This window comes from Astyanax mexicanus, chromosome 21 (assembly GCF_023375975.1).
Source record: "Astyanax mexicanus isolate ESR-SI-001 chromosome 21, AstMex3_surface, whole genome shotgun sequence".
In the NCBI taxonomy this organism is placed as follows: Eukaryota; Metazoa; Chordata; class Actinopteri; order Characiformes; family Acestrorhamphidae; genus Astyanax; species Astyanax mexicanus.
Genome location: NC_064428.1, coordinates 8,953,293 through 8,972,494, shown reverse-complemented (window position 1 = coordinate 8,972,494; position 19,202 = coordinate 8,953,293). Strand labels below are relative to the sequence as shown.

The window sequence follows — 19,202 nt, the reverse complement described above, 5'->3', positions numbered from 1 at the left end:
AAGTTTGAGAGAGTAGATTTTTAAACTTCCTTATGAAGTATGAGGAGTCTTCAGCAGAAGTCTCCTGCTCTTCACAGATGATCTGGTCCAGCTGTTCCCCACAGATCAGGCTCTGCATCTGAATCTAAATCTGCTGGAGCAGAACTGGAGGACCTGGGCCCTGATAGTAAACCTACATATCACAAATATAAAGATATTTCATTAAAGATCCAGCTCTCAAGAAACAAAACACACTTTTGTATTTAGGTACAAATGAGATTTAACTATACTTTATTAACAATCATACAGGCAGATAAAAACATTAGCAGTTAAGTAAAATATTTAATATAAAACATCAAGAAGTGGAAAATGCCAAAGTCAACATACAGAGAACATCATAAACCCAAACTTCACCAAATCCATTGTAAAAGACTATGCAAATGTTAATTTAACATTTAAAAACATGACTAAAATTAATGGATTTTACAAAAAGTAAAAAGTTAAGTAAAGTTAAAACCTTATAAACCAAAAGAAAGAGAAAAACCAAGAGAAATATTAAAACAGGAAATGGGGAAAGAGTAAAACATAGTAAAAGAGGAACAGAGAAAGGGGAAAACAGGGAGAATGTCATGGCTGAGCAGATCTCAGACAGATTTAAAACAGACAGTTTTATTAAATAAAGGGTTAAGATAAAGGGTAGTCAGTATGAACTAGGTCAATAATGTTAAACAGCAGCCAGAGAGGAGAACCATATCATACACATGATACAGTCCAGGGTTCATACACAGGTGAGCAATAATGAGAAACAGTCAGAAATCAGAGTCCATAAACAAAACAAGGTCGTAATCCAAAAAGGCAAAGAGAAACGCTTAGTAATGTGGATAATCCAGGTAATACTCAACAAGGAGTGCATGGAGTGAGGTTTTGTATATAGGGACAGGAACAGGTGAAATCAATCCTCTAGTAATTGACTTCCTGGTGTGCTGAGTCATGTGATCGCGTGAGGGATCTGGAAACAGCGACGCCCACTTATACCATTATAAAGCTCTGCAGTACCAAGAGATGAGCAAAGACACCAGTCCCCTCATTCAGCTGATCCTGAAGCACAGTTCTACACCTACACACACTAACACAGCTATAACACACACTAACACAGCTCTAACACACACTAACACAGCTATAACACACACTAACACAGCTCTAACACACACTAACACAGCTCTAACACACACTAACACAGCTCTAACACACACTAACACAGCTATAACACACACTAACACAGCTCTAACACACACTAACACAGCTCTAACACACACTAACACAGCTCTAACACACACTAACACAGCTCTAACACACACTAACACAGCTATAACACACACTAACACAGCTATAACACACACTAACACAGCTATAACACACACTAACACAGCTATAACACACACTAACACAGCTATAACACACACTAACACAGCTATAACACACACTAACACAGCTATAACACACACTAACACAGCTATAACACACACTAACACTACTGTAACACACACTAACACTGCTATAACACACACTAACACAGCTATAACACACACTAACACAGCTATAACACACTAACACTACTATAACACACACTACCACAGCCATAACACACACTAACGCAGCTATAACACACACTAACGCAGCTATAACACACACTAACACAGCTATAACACACACTTACACTACTGTAACACACACTAACACAGCTCTAACACACACTAACACAGCTATAACACACACTTACACTACTATAACACACACTACCACAGCCATAACACACACTAACGCAGCTATAACACACACTAACACAGCTATAACACACACTTACACTACTGTAACACACACTAACACAGCTATATCACACACTAACACAGCTCACACACACTAACACAGCTATAACACACACTTACATCCAACACGTTCAGGACCAGAAACCAATCAGATTCAACCAAATTACAAAACACCTACAACAAAACTACATTAGCTATTGGGAAACTAAAACTCAGAGTAAATTACAGAGCTTACCAGTCCTAAACCGTCAGTACAGAGCGGTGGAATACCTGACCACCCTGACTGACCCCAAACTGAGGTCCAACTGACCAGCTACAGACTCAGTGCTCACAGCCTGACCATAGAGACGGGCAGATACAGGAAGTCCTGCTGCCCAAAGAGCAGAGACCGTGCCCGCACTGCCCACTAAACAGGCCAGAGACAGAGCTGCACTTCCTTACCGAATACCCAAAATATACAAAATCAGAACCCAGTTCTACAACAAATTCACCCAAAAATGTCCTGCATTTATAAACATCCAGATTCACAAAATTCCCCTACCTGCTTTGAGAACACAGTGAGTTCTGCACACTGGCAGCCATACATCCACGCCTGCCACACCCTGAGGGACAGAGAGTGACCACAGACACACAACTGTACAGAACTATACTCTGTATTATTGTTTATTATAATTAATGCTTGTGATAAAATTCATTAATTATTTATTAATTAGTTTTATTGAACATGAACACAGCTTTGGCAAACCAAATGTGAATATTTGTCATGCTAATAAAGCCACAGACACAGACAAAGACACAGAGAAAGAAAAACTGAAAAAAAGACGAAAACAGACAGAAAAACAGGGAGAAAGAAATTCAGGAAAATAGAGAAAGTGGAAAATGGAGAAAAAGAAACAGATGGAAAAAACAAAGAAAAAGACAAACAGGGAGAAAGAGGAAAACAGAGAGAAAGAGAAGCAGAGAACAAGAGGAAAATAGAAAAGGAGATAAATAAAAAAAATGAAACAGAAACGGAGACAGGAAATAGAGATACATGAAAAAAGAAAGTGAAAAATATGAAGAAAAGAGAAGAAAAGAGAAAGAAAAAGAGAAACAGAGAGAAAGAGGAAAACAGGGAGAAAGAGAAAATAAAGAGAAAGAGGAAAACAGGGAGAAAGAGAAACAGAGAGAACGAGGAAAACAGAGAGGAAGAGAAACAGAAACAGAGAGAAAGAGGAAAACGGGGAGAAAGAGAAAAAAAGAGAGAAAGAGGAAAACAGGGAGAAAGAGAAAATAAAGAGAAAGAGGAAAACAGGGAGAAAGAGAAACAGAGAGAACGAGGAAAACAGAGAGGAAGAGAAACAGAAACAGAGAGAAAGAGGAAAACGGGGAGAAAGAGAAAAAAGAGAGAATGAGGAAAACAGGGAGAAAGAGAAACAGAGAGAAAGGAAAACAGAGAGGAAGAGAAACAGAAACAGAGAAAGAGGAAAACAGGGAGAAAGAGAAAAAAAAGAGAGAAAGAGGAAAACAGGGAGAATGAAATGGAGAGAAAGAGGAAAACAGAGAGGAAGAGAAACAGAAACAGAGAAAGAGGAAAACAGGGAGAAAGAGAAAAAAAAGAGAGAAAGAGGAAAACAGGGAGAATGAAATGGAGAGAAAGAGGAAAACAGAGAGGAAGAGAAAGAGCAAAAGAGGGAGGAAGAGAAACAGAAACAGAGAAAGAGGAAAACAGAATGAGAAAGTGATAGATAGATAGATAGATAGATAGATAGATAGATAGATAGATAGATAGATAGATAGATAGATAGATAGATAGATAGATAGATGCTTTATTGAACCCAAAGGACACAACACAATACAAAAAGAAAGAGAAAGAGGAAAACAGGGAGAAAGAGAAAAAAGAGAGAAAGAGGAAAACAGGGAGAAAGAGAAACGGAGAGAAAGAGGAAAACAGGGAGAAAGAGAAAATAAAGAGAAAGGAAAACAGAGAGGAAGAGAAAGAGGAAAACAGGGAGGAAGAGAAAAAAAAGAGAGAAAGAGGAAAACAGGGAGAATGAAATGGAGAGAAAGAGGAAAACAGAGAGGAAGAGAAAGAGGAAAACAGGGAGGAAGAGAAAGAGCAAAAGAGGGAGGAAGAGAAACAGAGAAAGAGGAAAACAGAATGAGAAAGTGATAGATGAAGAGAAGATGAAGGAGATGAAGGAGAGTGAGAGAGGGAATGAATTGTGTATTTATTAGTTAAGAAACATTTTTTTTAAACGCGTGTGTGTGTGTGTGTGTGTGTGTGTGTGTGTGTGTGTGTGTGTGTGTGTGTGTGTGGTAGGTTGGAACATGCAGGAGAGACCTGGATGAAGTCAGGATTAAAAAAATGTAAGTACACACAAACACACATATCTACACACACACATACACACTCACTTATACCCTACATCACACACACACACACACACACACACTCACTTATACCCTACATCACACACACACACACAAACACACACATATACCTACACACACACACGCACATAAACATACACACTCACTTATACACACACACACACAAATACCTACACACACACACAAATACATGCACACACACATAAACATACACACACACAAACACACACACAAATACCTACACACACACAAATACATGCACACACACATAAACATACACACACACAAACACACACACAAATACCTACACACACACAAATACATTCACACACACATAAACATACACACTCATGAATACACACACTCACATATACCCTACATCACACATACACACACACATACACACCTACATACTCATATCTACACTCACACTCTCTCTCTAATGTGTGTTCTTGTGTTCAGACGGCTGTGATCTCACACTGGATCCAAACACAGCGCACAGTTTTCTCTCTCTGAGTGAAGAGAACAGGAGGGTGAAGTGGGGAGGATGGGGAGAGCAGCAGCCGTATCCTGATCATCCAGAGAGATTTGATGTGTGTGATCAGGTTCTGAGTAGAGAGAGAGTTACTGGACGCTGTTACTGGGAGGCTGAGTGGAGCGGAGGAGGAGGAACTGAAGTAGCTCTGAGTTATAAAACCATCAGCAGGAAAGGAGGAGGTTCAGACTCTCGGTTTGGAGAGAATGAAAAGTCCTGGAGTCTGGAGATCTTTAATAACAGTTACTCTGTTCATCACAATAATAACAGAACTGATCTCCCTCCTCCTCCCTCTCCCTCTAACAGAGTAGGAGTGTATGTGGACTGTCCCGCCGGCACTCTGTCCTTCTACACCATCTCCTCTCATACACACACACCCTCCTCACACACACCCTCCTCACACACACCCTCACACACCCAAACACTCACACACCTACACACATTCTACACCACATTCACTGAACCGCTCTATGCTGGGTTCAGACTTTATTCTGGCTCCTCAGTGCGTCTGTGTGATATAGAATAGTGTGTTTGAGTGTGTGTGTGTGTGTGAGTGAGCGTGTATGAGTGAGTGTGTGTGTTTGAGTGCATGTGAGTGTGTGCGGGGGGGGTGTGCGTGTGTTTTGAGTTGTGAGTGTATGCCTATGTTTGTGTGTGAGTGTGTGTTTCTGAGTGTGTATATGCATGTGAGGGAGAATGAGTGTGTTTGTGTGTGTTTGAGTGTGTGAGAGAAAATGTGTGTGTGTGTGTGTGTGTGTATGTGTGTGCGTGTATAAAGGTGTGTTGTGCGTGATTGTGAGTGTGTGTGTGTGTGTGTGTGTGTGTGAGAGAGAGAGAGTGTGTGAGTTTTTGTGTAATTTTGTGTGTTTTTTAAATAAATAAATAGTATTATGTAATAAATTGTTGCTGATTTTAAATGTATTGTTTATTATTGTTCATTTATTGTTTATTGACTTCCATTAATAGTTAATCAAGTCGTTTTTTTTGGTGATACTGGGTTTCATATATGTTTTTTTAATTAATAAACATGATTTATATGTACTGTATATGTATGTGTTGATGTATTGCTAAAATATTTGCTAAAAAAATTAAATTATGTAATATTTGAATATCTGAAATAAATGTGGTATAAAGAGGAATTCTGTGTATTTAGTCTTTTACAGTCTCTGAGCTCCAGTTTCTAAAAGCTTTTGTCTTTTCTTCACACACAGCTGATTAAACCTCTCACACATCAAACTGAATGTTTTACACAGACGAACAGTTTACTTACTCTCGGAAAAAGGTAGATAAATGTACACTTCAATAATGTGAACAATCACAATCCAATGAGGGATTGTTCATTTCTGTTAAATGATGTTGAGGGGAAGAACTCACAGAAATGAGTAATCATTCATATAGACTGTTCACTGAGTATGACCATTTACAGTTTTACCCAAATGTTTAAACGCATATCTAGAAACTTGGGTCAGTTTCTCAAAACTCTAAACGCAAAACTGAAAATGATTAACTGCTTTGTTGAAACTCCACAAATCTCCAGCAAAACTGATTCCTTCCACCAAAACAACACACACAGATATTTATATGCTTCAAATAAACACTGACAAGATAAATTCAGAGCACTTTTATTAGAAGTATTTAGTCATGTTTTCGACTTCATGAGGCCACTGTACAAATTTAAATGCATACAAGTCCATAGAAATATGTTGGCTTTCTGTTCTTTATATTTATTTGGTGCAGATAATATAGCATATAGCATTACAGTACTACATGTATATACGACACAAATGTAAGCCATTTTTACTGTATGTAGTTTGATGCAAAACTGTAATTTTCACTTATGTAAGAACAATGAGAAACATGATGAGGAAAATCAGATCACATACAAAGAGGAAACAAAAATGTATTTATTGTTGATGTATTTGAAGGTCAGTGATTCTTAGGTAATCAAGGTGTACTAAATGATGCAGTTTGTGTTTAGTGATTTAGAGTGATATCTGAGTGAGAACATGTGGAATTGTGCTCAGAGTTTAGCAGTTTGGAGTCACAGTGTTACACATGAGCTTCATGTTTTTGGATTTGTGTGCACAGTTCCACATTTTGTGTGAATACAATGTGAAAAAACTGTAATACAATTTAATAGTAGAAGCCTGTACAGAAACTTTTCCAAAATTAAGGATTACTGGAGTAAATTAAAACATTTCAGTATTGATTTATTAAATCTAAATCGACACAACAGAACAACAGAATTTATTGATACAGTGTACAGCAACAGCCTATTACCTGTGATCATAAAACCAACCAGAATAACAATTGACACTGCTACACTGATTGATACATATATTTATAAATAAAATAGAGAGCAAAATAGTGGCTGGATTGCTCATAAACAACATAAGTGATCACCTTCCAATTTGAGCAATCTTTTAAAATATGTTCAATATAAAAAATAAAAAAATAAAAGTCAGGCACTTTTAAATTTATTTACAGAAACAGAACTCCAGAAGCTATCGCTCCTCTTGAGATTGACCTAATGAAACAGAACTGGACAGAAGTAAATGAAAATGATGATCCAAATAAGGCATATGATACTTTTCTGACTATAGTAACTGAGTTATATGAAAAAAATAAAAACTGTCCTTTAAGAAAATGTACAAGAAGCCACAAAACAGTGGAAAAACCATGGATTACTAGAGGAATTGAAAAAAATGTACTTTATAAGATATTTTAAAAACAAAGAACAAAAGAAGCAGAAAACAAATATAAGACCTATAAAAATAAATGAACAAGTATTAGGAGAGATAGCATAAAGGAATATTATCAGAAATTATTGGAACATCACAGGAATAATACTGTGGAAAGTTCTAAACAGCATAGTTAAAACATGTTTGGGAAAAGCAAATAATGCAAATTATTTTGTAAAAGAAGATAATACAATTTTACATCAAATCAAAGAAATTGCAGACAAATTTAATGCTTAGTTTGTAAATGTAGGACATAATTTATCTAAAGAGATTTTAGAGCCAAGAAATACGCATGGAATAAATAAAGATATTATTCATAAAAACTCTCACTCCATTTTTATTAGCAGAACTGAAGAAAATGAAATACTGGATATGGTTAAAAAATACAAAAACAAGAAGTCCACTGACTGGAATGGAATAAATATGTGGCTGGTAAAAAAAAAACTCATAAAGTGTATTATAAAACCTTTTCCTCATATCTGTAATCAGTCACTGCAAAAAGGTATATTTCCCCAAAAATTAAAACCAATGAAAACTGCAAAAGTCATTCCTATTTATAAAAGTGGAGACAGACACAATTTCTCTAATTACAGACCAGTTTATCTGCTTTACCAGTTCTCAAAAATACTAGAAAAAGTATTTGCTCATAGACATTTGCTCATAGAGCATTTTATAAAAGAAAACAATGTATTGAGCGATCACCAGTTTGGTTTCAGATCAGATAGGTCCACCTCGATGGCAGTGATGCAGCTAGTAGAAGAGAGAGCTACAGCAATAGACAAGAAGAAATATACAGTGGGGGTGTTTATAGACTTAAAAAAAGCGTTTAACACTATTGATCACTATTTATTAATGAAAAAGTTAGAGAGATATGGTATTAGGGGAATAACATACTCATGACTCAATAGTTACCTTAATAATAGATACCAATATGTTCAAATAAATAATATCAAGTCAGATTTTCTGAAGGTTACATATGTGGTGTGTCACAAGGCTCAGTGTTAGGACCTAAATTGTTTAATCTGTACATAAACCATATTTGTAAGGCATCTAAATTGTTACAATTTGTCCTATTTGCTCATAATACCAATTTATATTGCTCTGGAGAAAATTTTGAATGGCTTCTAAATACGGTAGAAAGAGAATTAAACATCTTAAAGAAATGGTTTGATGTTAATAAGCCATCATTAAATTTAAGAAAAACATAGTTTATGATCTTTGGTAATCAACAAATAAAAAGAAAGTAAAATTATGATCAATGATATTGAAATTGAAAGAGTGTATGAAAATAAATTTCTAGGTGTGATAATTGATCATAAATTATGTTGGAAACAACACATAAACCATGTAAAAATAAAACTGGCCAAAACCATTGTAATACTCTATAAAACTAAAGATATTTTAAATCAGAAGTCACTATATTTACTGTACTGTTCCTTCATAGAGCCGTATATGACCTATTGTGTGGAAATATGGGGAAACACATATAAAACCAATACAAATCCAATTACCATACTACAGAAAAAAGCTATATGACTTATTAACCAATCAAACTGCAACAAACCAACCAATAAATTATTCATTAAATTACATGCTTTAAAATTCTGTGATTTAGTAGACCAGAATTTTGCACAGATAATGTACAAAGCACAAAATAAATTACTCCCAAATTGTATTCAGGGGAAATTTAAAACTAAAGAGAACAACTATGAACTTGGGGGAATAGATATATTTAAAATAAATAGAGCAAGGACAAATATATAAAACAGATGTGTATCAGTCAGAGGGGTAAAGCTGTGGAATAAATATATTGAATAATTAAGAATGTGTAGTTCGCTCTATTAATTTAAAATAATGTTTAAAAACAGGGCTGTAAACAAATATTTAACTGATAAATTAGCTGTCTATATATTGTGAACTTTCAAATGATTAATGATTTTTTTATACAGTCATATGAAATGTTTGGGCACCCCTATTAATCTTAATCATTTTTAGTTGTAAATATTTGGGTGTTTGCAACAGCCATTTCAGTTTGATATATCTAATAACTGATGGACACAGTAATATTTCAGGATTGAAATGAGGTTTATTGTACAAACAGAAAATGTGCAATATGCATTAAACCAAAATTTGACCGGTGCAAAAGTATGGGCACCCTTATCATTTTATTGATTTGAATACTCCTAACTACTTTTTACTGACTTACTGAAGCACAAAACTGGTTTGGTAACCTCATTGAGCTTTGAACTTCATAGCCAGGTGTATCCAATCATGAGAAAAGGTATTTAAGGTGGCCAACTGCAAGTTGTTCTCCTGTTTGAATCTCCTCTGAAGAGTGGCATCATGGGCTCATCAAAACAACTCTCAAATGATCTAAAAACAAAGATTGTTCAACATAGTTGTTCAGGGGAAGGAGACAAAAAGTTGTCTCAGAGATTTAACCTGTCAGTTTCCACTGTACGAACTATTTATTTATTATTTATTTTTCTACTATACATCTTTTCATTAACATGCCCAAAACGGCAGATTATCCATAATAACTTCTGAACTGAGTGCAGCTTTCGCCTCCTTGGAGCATCTGATTATTTTGAGCAGGTGTAGTGCGCAAGATGCATCCCCCCGTCAGGAGCAGAGATATTTTACTGCCTTTACTTTGGTTATTGTGACGTTAAATAACCTTAAATACAATTAATTCCAGTCATGAATAAAGGAAAAAAACATTTTACTGATGCAGGATGAGTGTCTTTATGTTATATAAACCATATCAGTCAGTAATTAATTCACCTTTGATCTTGTGTTTAAGCAAATCCCAATCTTTAGAATTTGGTATTGTGTTTATTGATTTCTCATATAGGATCAATATGTATTCACTGAATAAATTTAGTTGTAAATATAAAAATATTTTTTGTTGATTTAAGCAGGATGCATTTTTCATGATTATAATAAGAAGATGGGATTTAAGAAGGGAAGCATTTACTGACAACTGTCACACATTACATTGTATTTATTTTATATTATTTTTTCCCTCCTTTTTACAGTGTACAGTTGGAACTAGGTCTCAAAACTACTTTAAACATCTCAGTATCATGTAATATATTGTAACATGTTTATTCTGTGTATTGAGCTCGAAATGTATGTATCTATTAATAAACAAAATCCAGAAAATGTTGTATTTATTTATTTGTAGTTTAATAGTAGGGAGGGCTTGGGGGGGGGGGGGGGGGTGAGAAATCAAAAGGAATTCTCCCAATTCTACACATTAAATCCTTCTCAGTAGTTGGGTCCGGTATGGGTCCGTATTGGACAACGTCTGGGTCCGGACCCGGACCCCAGTCTGCAAATATGTGATCCCTGGTCTAGACCATACACACGGTTCTGTTTTATAAAACCACTCCTTGCTGCCCTGCAGAGAACAACAGGTTCAATGTTCAGTTTTACAGTGTTAAATATGTCAGGTCAAGAAAGACTTTCTTTATTTTATATATTTTTTATAAAAACAAGTATTTATGTTTAGTAAAATCAAGAAAGACCATATTTTATTTTTTATTTTAAAAAATATTTATGTTAAGTTTTTATTAAAAAAACTTATTATTTTTTTAGGAAATAGTTAAACTTAATAGAGATAAACTGTTGCTGTTAAAAATGCATTTTCCAATAAAGGGAGTATTGGCAAAACTGGTTATAATGTTAATGTTAAGGCGGCGGGAGGTGGTGTCTGCAGCTGCTGAAAGTAACTAATAAAGTAACTTGTAAAGTAACTTAGTTACTTTTAAAATCAAGTAATCCATAAAGTAACTAAGTTACTTTTTAAAGGAGTAATCAGTAATCAGTAATCGGATTACTTTTTCAAAGTAACTATACCATCACTGACTGTATTTCAAATCACTGAAAACCAGATTGATTCTGAGAAAAACCTGACAAAACATTTTTAGTGTTTTTAGCTCAATAATTCAGAAAAACATGATTTTCGCCAGGCTGAGTGTACAAGAACTCCCTTTCATATTTCCACCAGTGACTGGTCTCTTCATTTAAAACATTTAGAGTGCAGTTCTCAGATTTTATAAAATTGTGTTTTTGTATTAAATAGACTCATAGATGTTGTAGATGTTTAGCCTCTTTCTCAGCATTTTGAGGTAGTATTCTGCTTTTTATTCTCCTTTTTCTTTTGCAAAAAAAAAATCAGTTAGCATAAAAATTAAGACATATTCACACATATTCCCAGAAAATGTATATCTAAATAATCGAAACTGGATATTGCTATGACAGTAATTTACATTACATATTTAAATCTATTTGTTTGAGAGAGTTTAGTCAATATTATATAAAGTTTATGTTTTAAAAAATAAAGGATGTTTAGGGTAAAAAATGTACAGGTCCTTGCATATAAAACAAAACTTAAAAAAGAAATCACATATTATAGAAAAGACTAAAAAAGAATATGCAGGGGAATATTGATTTTATATGTCACATGTGCAAAGGAGGCCTTTTTAACCAATAGAAATTAATAACTCATACGTACATCCATCCAGCTGCCTAACCTGGTGGTTATGCTTAAGAAAGCCACTGGGATTATACAAAGGGCGTCACACTCCTACTGGAGATCCAATAACAACAACCACAAAACTCCAAACTGGCTGAGACACATACCACACATTCCACACATTCCACACTGCAGAGTGAATAAAGAAGACATGGTGCAACAAAACAGAAAACAAAACTCGGAGGAGCCCAATGTCTCACAGCAACATAAAGTAGCTGGAGACCCCTGCAGGACTCACCAGAACACCACACTGTACATTTAAATGAATAACAATTACAGCTTTTACAGTGTCTTGTAGAAGTATTTATACCATGTGAACTTTTCTACAGTTTTACACATTACACCCACAAACCTGAAATGTATTTTACTGGGATTGTATGTAATAGACCAACACCAAGTAGCCAGTAAGCGTGAAATGCATAGTTTTCAAGTGTTTTACAAACAAAAACCTGAATGAAGCACATCTGTATTTGGCCCCCCTAAGTCAAAACTTTAGAGGATAATTTTTTTTTTTTAATTACAGCTGCTTATTTTTTTGTTTTTCCCCATTCTTCTTTGCAAAACAGCTTAAGCTCAGCCAGATTTAATGGAGAGCATCTGTAAACATCAATTTTCATGTCTTGCCACCAGGTGCGGATTTGAAAGTTCTGGGGTCCCAAGCAATGTTTTTTTTCCGGGGGCCCTGATCAAATGGGTTCTCTTGTCACGACCTCGCTCTGTTTCCCTGTATTTCCAGCGATATACTGAGCGTTTATCTTCTATCTATATTACCCGTGTATGACCCTTGTTTAGTTCGTTTCGACTACGTCTCTGCCTTATCCTTTTGTTCTGTTTGTATTGTGATTTTCTGGTTTATTGAACTCTGCTTCTGTTTAATGGTTTCGTTTTCGGTTTGTGATTCGGCTCTGATGTTTTGGTCTGTTGTTTTTCTGGTTTTGACCCACGCCTGTTATCTGACTACGCTATCTGCTTACGTGCTTTTTAATAAAGCCTCGTTTTGTTTTTACCGCGAGCATCTGACTCCCGTCTGTGGCGTTACAGAATACCTCGCCACAATGCAGACGGCGGATTTCGAGGCTCTTAAAAACGCGGTTAGTGATCAGAATAAGACGCTACTACAACACCAGCAGCTTTTTGAGGGATTTTCTCAGTCTGTTACTGCTATGGCTCAGCGTCAGGGAGATCAGCAGGACCAGCTAGCCCAGGTGATTGAGAGTATGAAGCAGTTATCTTCTCAGCTACAAACTTTGGGTGCTTCTGCTGTTCAGTCTGCTCCCAGCCCTGCTTTAGCTCAGAATGTTACTAGTCACGTTTTTCCTGTGAGTAAACCTGACAAGTTTGATGGCTCTCCTAATTTGTGCAAGGGTTTTTTTGTTGCAGTGTTCCATTTATTTCAGTAATTCTCCCCCTAGCTCTGATAGTTCTCGTATTGCGTTTGTAGTTTTCCGTATGACTGGTAAAGCTCTGGATTGGGCTACTGCTGTATGGTCTAACATACAATCCTGTACCTATGAGCAGTTTGTTGAGCAGCTCAGTATATCGCTGGAAATACCGGGAAACAGAGCGAGGTCGTGACATCTCTTGTATAGCAAAATGCAATATTGACTCTGACAACGTAGCTGTCTCAGGTACCTCATCAGACTTTTCGTTTCTTGCTGCTACAAACAAATTGGTGAGCTTTGTGAAGCTTTCTGAGCTGGACTTCCTTTCCTTAATTTTCTTTCTTTTTTGGGCACTGCTGGGACAAAACCATTTAATGGTTGTGCCTGAGCTATCCTAAGTCTACCTCGCCTAGCTTAACGTGCATGTACAGTGTCTCTTCGGTGTAAAACAAAAAAGAAATAATGCGTTCCGTTTTTTTGTTGGGTTTTTTTTTGCCAACAAGGGGCCCCCTGGTCCCTGGGGCCCTAAGCAATTGCGTGGTGTGCATGGTGGTAAAATCCGCCCCTGCTTGCCACAGAAGCTCAGTGGGATTTAGGTCTGGACTCTGAATCTTGGATCATTCTAATACACAAATATTATTCTTGATCTAAACCATTTTACTGTAGCTCTGGCTGTATGTTTAGGGTCATTGTCTTGCTGGAAGGTGAATCTCCATCCCAACCTCAAGTCTGTTGTAATAGTTAGAAACCTGATCCTTTGTATATGCTGCCACCTTCTGATGGGTTTATGTATTGACGCAGTTTATACCCATAATGCTGTTCTACTGTTGTTTGTTTTTCTCTCTCTCAATAAAGAAACCTGAACATGGTGACCTGTGACCTGACTTGTCTGGTGAGTTCCTTGGTCTTCATGATGCTGTTTGTTCACTAGTGTTCTCTAACGAACCACTGAGGCCTTCAGAGAACAGGTATATTTCAACTGAGACTAAATTACACACAGCTGGACTCTACTAACTAATTAAGTGACTTATTTTTGGCCCGCCACCACCCCCTTTTTTCGGAGGACAACTTTATTTTTATTACAAGAAGATAAAATGTAAAATAGATAATAGTACGGATAACAGTAATAGAAAAAGAGGGGAAAACTCCAAACCAAATAGAAAGTGATGGATGATTGGGTGTGTATGCCGTGTTTGTGCGTTCAAGTGTGTTCATGCAAGTGTGTGTGTGTGTGTGTGCTTATGGATGTATGTCAGTCAGTGGAATGTAACTACACAAACCTAAACAGATAAACAACCCAACAGAGACAAAGACAGATTTACATACATACATATATGTGAAGTATTTATTCTACAGGTTCTGTTGAATAGTTTTGATATCTCATCAATCTATGGGCATATATGTTATGATTGGGGGGGAGTCATATATATATATATATATATATATATATATATATATATACATACACATACACATACACATGCACATATACATACATATAATTTAGTATTGTGGTGAATTTAACTTCTGAAGGCAGTTGATTGCACTGGATTTTATTAGGGGTTTTAGAGGGGTTGAATATTGTTGCACATCACATTTTTTTGATTTTTTATTTGATAAAAATAAAATAAAAAATTATCATTATCAAGTTTGTGGTTGTCAGATGACAAAATGTGGAAAAGATTAAGGGGTATGAATACTTTTGCACTGTAAACCATTCCACTGAAGCTCTGACTGTATGTTTAGGGTCACTGACTTGCTGGAAAGTAAATATCCTTCCCAGTCTTTTTCAGCCTCAAACAGGTTTTCTTTCAGGATTGTCCTGCATTTAGCTCAATCCATCTTCCCATCAACTCTGACCAGATTCCCTCAAAGCGTGATGCTGCCACCACCATGTTTCACAGTGAGGATGGAGTGTTTAGGATGATGTGTGGCGTTAGTTTTCCACCACACATAGAACTTTGCTGTGACCGTGGGTCTCTTTTCTGCTTCTCTAATTAGTGCTCTTCATGCCTGGGCTGTTGGTTTAGGTGGACGGCCTTAAGATAAGATAAGATAAGATAAGATAAGATAAGATAAGATAAGATAAGATAATCCTTTATTAATCCCACAATGGGGAAATTTACAAATTTCTCTTGGTAGATATGCATTTGTGTCTAAACAGTGAGATGTTCATAATTTGGGATATTTTTGTTATAATCTAGCTCTTACATTTCGACACAACTTTAACCTGATATTACTTGGTTTTCCTGATGCTGTTAGTTATATGGAGAGTAAATTACACACAGCTGGACTAAATTTACTAATTAGGTGTTTCTGAAGGCAAACTGGTCGCACTGGATTTTATTTAGGGGTATCAGAGTACAGGGGGCTGAATACAAATACACACCAGACTTTTCTTTTTTTTCTCAGTGGTCCTGAAACGAATTGTGCCTGTGTGTGAAGATTAGTCTCAGTTGTAAGGCAAGTTTAGACCAAGCCATGTGTATTACACACTGATGCCAGCAGAGGGAAGCAAATATATTATTGTTATGTATGTGATTCAGTTGTACAGTAAAGTTTTAATATGTGAAAATGCACGAGCACTTCAGGTGTTATTCCTGCAACGTTTTTTTCTGTTTTAAAAATAAAGGTTCAAGAATAAAAGATAAAACTGATTGGATAGATATTTATGTTTGTTGAATTGCATGTGTTTAATTAGGGTTACAAATATCTAGTTCTTAACTTCTGTATGACTGTGCTTTAGAGCAGTGGGGGTCAGAGCACTGGGCCGCTGATGCCAAAGTCGTGTGTTTGATAATCAGCTTTGGCGGTCTGCTCATAGAGCTCATATGCATCTGAATCCAAAATCTGGTGTACAGCATGTGTGGCGGTGATCAGGTGAGGAGCATCATGGTCTGGGGCTGCATCAGTGCTGCCTGTGTTCTGTCGAGTTATGCTACCCATCGATATGTGCTTCTTTACGGATATTTTTTTAAAAATGTTTTTTCATGATAATTCAAGTTTTTATTGGGAACATTAAACAACTTGCTTGAACTTGTTTGTATAGATTTTGTGCATAAAATGTAAAGCCAGTGAGAATATGAGTATATTTTGGTGCTAGTTGAAAACTTCACAAGATTTTCCATCACAAAACAACAAAAAAAGTCTGGTCAGACTGCAGAACATCTTTATTCTGAATATTCAATTATTCCATCCCTTGGTTTGGCTACACCTTCAAGTTATACCTCAACCGATGCTGAGAGGTGAAACGAGCTGGATCACTCTAGAACTTCTGATTACCATCCCTCTGCTGAGAGATTTAATTTACCACTCCTGCAGATACTGCACACAAAGAAAAAGAGAAATGAATGGACCACCTGCATCAAGTGGTTCCTGCATACAACTGTACTCTGCATAAATCCACAGTACTCCCCTCACTTCTTGCTGTAGGGTTGCCATTCTGTATACCATCCTTTTCACAGGTATTTAATCCCCTTAACAGGCCTTGATCCATTTATGGGCTACAGGTGAAGGGGATACAAAACCCTTTTTTTGTACAGTAAAATTAGTTATTTAAATTCTAAAAACTCTTGAGGGTTTTGGAGTTTCTGGATACTTGGATAAGCTGTTCACTTCTTCACTCTCTACTCTTAAAACACATAATAAATTAAGATCTGTTTTTAGAAGAAACTAGAGGAAAAAAAATCTACATGTTTAAAAATAAACACAAAAACTAACCAAATGAAAGTATTGGAAAACTGTTTGATTTTTTTCAATACAATATTAATTTAAAATGTTAAAAGTTTAGGAAATCACCAATTTTATGATTTTTAGTTATAGTTACAATTAGGATTTTCAGCATCAATTCTTATTTAAAATTATACTGTTGTATGTAATGCTTTAATCGAAATATTAAATATACAGGCATGTAATATCATGTAGAATAGAGAGAAAAAGGCTAGTCTGTTAAAGGGTTAATACCAAATAAAGCCCGCCTAAAGAGGGCTGAAATCTGTGTGTCACCCTGGCAGGGTATCTGGCACCATATGTGAGGGTCTTTAACCAGAGCATGTGTGGAGAAGACCATGTTTTATTGTTTATCCTGTTCCCAACACACCTAATCATGCTACTCATCTAATATTCTAGCTAAAAGAAGTGTTTTAGAGCAGGATCCCTCAAAAATATGCAGGACAGGGGGTGCTCCACCACTACAGTTGGGAACCACTGGACTGGACTATGAGACAGACTGATAACCCAGAGATCTGAGCTGGACTGGTTCCAGCAAAGCACAATATTTCTGATTCTCATCTTTTGGGCCAAGAAATAAAATGGGTGTTTCCAGGCATATCCTTAGTCGTAAAGGATTTCACAACAAGCATTTTAAGGTATTTCCCTTTTACTGCTAGAGTTGGGATACGAGTAAGAGCTTGTATCAAAGAGACTGAAAATGTGTTGCTGTTTATTATATTGATTTATTTGATTATTGCTTGTTTTTTTTGTTATAAAAGACAAAGCACACACAAATGTTTAATTAGCTGATAGCATTAAGTAAAATGAAAGCACATCAGAAGAAGATCAGAAGAGAAAACAGCAGTATGATGGTCACAGCATGTCACAGGATCCTCGCCTGCCTCAGCACCCTCAAGAAGCCCAGTGAATGTGAACACCCCACACCAGTAAGGGACACTGGAAATGAAAAATGGTCAAAAACAGAATATTGTTACAGTCTCACAATGAATAAATCAATAATATAGTACTATTTTATTAAAATATTAATTCAAATAAAAACTAATTCATGACAAATCTGATTGCAATGCGTCATACCTACTGCTGGTCTAGATCTTCTCTTCATCAGTATTTTCCCGGCTTCAGAGGAACCACGTAGGAAAGCTTATCGTTGAAGTGGCCATAATCAGGCACATCCTTAGAGAATCTGGCCAACATTCTTTCCCCAGTTTTATTTGTATGCTCATAGAGGATCCATGCTCCTCTCTGCACCTTGTGAGAAGATGCAACATCATTGAGACTGCCATGACACAAGTTGGTCTCATTCCTGAGAACCGTCTGCGTGCCCTGATAGTTTGCGTGCTCATAAAGGGTGATCTGAGGATTAGTCAGGTCCTCCGACACCAACTGTAGTGAAGAAATGACATCATTGCTGTCCACAGTGCCATATTCACCCTCTTCAAAGACTTGAAAGGAGCCATCAAAATTGCTATGTTCGTACGCCACCCACGGATTTCCAATCACTTTTACAGAAGAGACGCAGTTGTTAAAATTTTCTGCATCTAAGTCCTTGACATCAGAGGTGTACTCTCTGCTGAGGCCCTGGAACCAACAATTCTCGTAGACGATGATCTTGTTCATGGTGCCGGGAAGAGTTGTCCTGTTGTTGAAGGCAAAGCAGAATGAGGTGAGTTTGAGTTTGTGAAGAGTATATCCATCCATAAACTCATCTCTTTCCATATATAGCTTGCCTTGAGGATTTGAAAACCTGCTTGGACATACAAGAGCTGACTAATGCAACAATAAAAGGCAAATGACACACATGAATGTTGTGACAGTGGTTGTAAATAGACTGCAAAAGACCATGCTTAATGATGATGAAAATATAGTAGAGGTAATGGGCGGGGCTCAACAACTGCTTATTTGCTTACTAATTTATCATGTTATGAACGATATTGACTTTAAATAAATATAATAAATTATAATGTAATATATAATGAATTAAATATTTGCAGCCGAATATTATTCCTAATGTCAGGATGTAGCAGGGGCAAGGAGAGGATGCAGAGAGCGGACGTAAATGTGAGGTAAATGAGATAAACAAAACAAACCAAGAAC

The 19,202-nt window shown here is 36.3% G+C and overlaps 3 protein-coding genes across 4 annotated transcripts in view; 1 reads left to right on the top strand and 2 right to left on the bottom strand.

Moving 5' to 3' along the window:
* Positions 1 to 19,202, top strand: part of LOC111196209 (NACHT, LRR and PYD domains-containing protein 12) — a 280,945-nt gene that overhangs the window by 26,123 nt on the left and 235,620 nt on the right. Inside the window, exons 11-12 of one of the 2 annotated variants that reach the window (XM_049470069.1) lie at positions 4,108 to 4,154; positions 4,641 to 5,699. The exons of the other annotated variant lie outside the window; for it this stretch is intronic. Of the exons in view, the coding sequence (XP_049326026.1) occupies positions 4,108 to 4,154; positions 4,641 to 5,239 (646 nt within the window). The 3' untranslated portion in view covers positions 5,240 to 5,699. Of the gene's footprint in view, positions 1 to 4,107; positions 4,155 to 4,640; positions 5,700 to 19,202 lie in introns of those variants that run through there. 2 annotated transcript variants of the gene reach the window in all.
* LOC111196208 (epidermal differentiation-specific protein-like) overlaps positions 1 to 19,202 on the bottom strand; it is a 154,310-nt gene that overhangs the window by 59,071 nt on the left and 76,037 nt on the right. The window lies entirely within an intron of this gene.
* On the bottom strand, positions 17,863 to 18,725 carry LOC125785905 (epidermal differentiation-specific protein-like). Its single transcript, XM_049470114.1, has 2 exons — positions 18,183 to 18,725; positions 17,863 to 18,044 (listed from the first exon to the last, which is right to left on the bottom strand). Exon 1 carries the CDS (start codon positions 18,723 to 18,725, stop codon positions 18,210 to 18,212), a length of 516 nt encoding a protein of 171 aa, XP_049326071.1. The 3' UTR covers positions 17,863 to 18,044; positions 18,183 to 18,209.

Bases quoted from the DNA above. Each gene is read 5' to 3' on its own strand.
- LOC125785905 (XM_049470114.1), bottom strand. From the start codon at position 18,725: ATGAACAAGATCATCGTCTACGAGAATTGTTGGTTCCAGGGCCTCAGC.